The 2,529-nt window shown below is 36.9% G+C and overlaps 2 protein-coding genes across 2 annotated transcripts in view; one reads left to right on the top strand and one right to left on the bottom strand.

Moving 5' to 3' along the window:
- klhl6 (kelch-like family member 6) overlaps positions 1–2,529 on the top strand; it is a 14,845-nt gene that overhangs the window by 10,022 nt on the left and 2,294 nt on the right. The gene's annotated exons all lie outside the window — the stretch shown is intronic.
- Positions 541–2,240, bottom strand: LOC118339567 (the record flags this gene model as incomplete). Its single annotated transcript, XM_035677273.1, is given in 2 exon segments — positions 541–824; positions 1,978–2,240. Coding segments are annotated over 2 exon segments (333 nt in total), but the record flags the coding sequence as incomplete, so codon positions are not given.

The raw sequence follows: 2,529 nt of genomic DNA, 5'->3' as shown, positions 1-2,529 counted from the left end.
CACCTTTTGCAACACAACAGCCTTGACTCTGTATCAGCCTTGAACATCTGACTACAGCAACTTCCCCTCATTCTTTGTTGCTAAATGCTACAAATTCTCAACCAGACTGCTGGAAGATAAATATGACATGTCAACGTTTTCTTGTCAGCTGCGGCAGGTTTTCTTCGAGGGTCCTCTGTAGCTTGCACTAGCCCAGCGTGTTTTAATTTTAATTTTGTTTTCATTAATATTGTTTTTGGGGCTTTCTCCCTTTATTGGATAGGACAGCTGAAGATAGACAGGACAGTGGGTAGAGAGAGCGGATCACACGCAGCAAAGGAACCCATGGCTGGCTGTGCAGGAACTGAATTTCTGTATGCAGCAATCCTCTTTGTCACTGTTAATAAGCGTTGCAACTGGTTAAAACTGGAAGCTTGGAGGGCACCGAAAAAGTTGCTATAGCAACCCATCAACTTCCAGTTACAGAGTGCAGGTACTGATGTTGATTGCTTAACTAGATATAAACACACAAAAGCTAGTAAAAGAAACCTTACCCATGACCACCAAGTTAAAATGTGAAGTCTCCAAATTCCCTCCCGACTTGAATGCTTCCAACTCATAGTCTCCGCTGTCTTCAAAGCTGAGGTCAGAGATGGTGAGGTCAGCAGTGTGCCAGTCAAGGGTGATCCTGTTTAAATACGTGCTGTACACCTGTTGCTCGTTGCCATCAAACTCTACCACTTTGTTGCCATTATGTTTCCACAAAATGTTACCAGGGTGTCCAGTGATGTTTGGTTTAAAGTTGAACTCCTCCCCCTTGAGTTTATACACAGTCTCTCCAGCAACTAGACACAAAGAATAGAAATGTATAGAAACATAATGTGTGAAAGAGTTAAGTATATTTTAAACATTGAAGAGTAAATCGACAAGGGCTCAGCAATACATTGAGTTGTCAATTTAATACACCAGTACAATGTAATCCAATACAAATAAATATGCAATAAATCCTACAATGTTCTATAAAGTCTAACACTGTGTCAGAGGTGTAAGTTACATAGTTGTGTAGACTGAATCATAGAGAACTGTTTCTAATATTTGGAATCTCTAATGTATGTTAGTGAAGTAATAGTTAATGGAGGTGGGAAAAATATTTAAGTTGATTCTTGACCTTAGAAATAATTTGGAGTTGTAGACAAATTCATCTCAGCAAAAATGTTAACAAGATAAAATAATAACAATAATGCTAATAATGTTAACAACTTTTGTTTTTATCCATTAATTGTAATGTTTCAATCAACATTATCAAACATTCCCATCGTCCAGCTTCTAAACTGAATTTCTTGTTTTTCTTTGCATTATGTGATAAACTGAATATCTTTAAGTGTCATCAAATTGACGTATCGTTGGGTTTTCCCTAACTGAGCCATTTCTATGTCAGCTGAACAAACTCCATCTACTGATGAAGACCATGAAATGCAGTTGAAAACTCCATAAAAGGCTACCGAACAGATCATAAGTCAACTGTATTATGTCAAACCTTTCAGTGTACTTCAGTCCATAATAACAGTACACACACTACATCATCAATATTTACCACATTATATCTCTCTGACAGTAGTTGATAGTTTATAGTGTGAAACAAAAATGACAGCTTAGAAAAGACATGGTGGGATAATGGCAGGTTGTTGTTTTGTTAGATAGTACAGGTGTAATGTCAAAGTCAATAATAGTCTTTAAATTAAAGGTAAATAGTTTACAGATAATACACACACACACAGACTCCTATTACTTTACTGAGAGTGAGAAAGGCTATAAATTAAACAGTCAGAAAGGTCAGTATTAATGAATGCCTACTACAGACAGAAATACGGACTGAAATAGGCCTACTTTAAATGAATCATTAGATTTTCATGGCAGGTCTGCAATGACTGCACCTCATGTCGACACAAAAGTGTGAAACAAAAATCAGCACAGCCATAATCCGCTGACAAAACTCACCTAGACCAGAGGTGAAGATAAAATAGGACACGAATAACCGAAGGGCCATTTTAGAAAAACAGGAATTCTGGTGTTACTTTCACTTTTGACGCACGTAGCCTATAAACAGTTTAACTGTCGTCCTTTCTGATATAATATGTCGAAAAGCTTCTTGGTTGTTATAATTCGTTGAACCTGTTTGCATTAAACTAAACTCTCAGGAGAACCTACATAAGTTAAACGCAAACGTCGATAAACTCCTCGAGCGAAAGTCACTGTCCAAACAGGAAAAAAATGTACAGGTGTCACCTGAGGGCTTCCGGTTTTTTGATTTTCAAACTAATTGTTCAAAACCTGATCATTGTTTAATAGGTAAACCTACACATTAATATAACCTAACGATGACCTTTAACAAATCATGTCCATAATGTTTGGAATGTGCGGAAAACATTAAAACATCATTTCCATGCAGAGACACAACTTCAGTATCTATGGTGGAAGAAATACTCCGATCTTTTATGAGCACATTACTCTGTTACAAGTAAAAGTGCTGCTTTGGAAATATTAATTAAG

The sequence above is a fragment of the Morone saxatilis genome, unplaced genomic scaffold (genome assembly GCF_004916995.1).
Source record: "Morone saxatilis isolate NCDOM2014 unplaced genomic scaffold, NCSU_SB_2.0 Contig5, whole genome shotgun sequence".
In the NCBI taxonomy this organism is placed as follows: Eukaryota; Metazoa; Chordata; class Actinopteri; family Moronidae; genus Morone; species Morone saxatilis.
The sequence above is the reverse complement of the archived record's forward strand: the minus strand, read 5'-3'. Positions and strand labels throughout refer to the sequence as shown.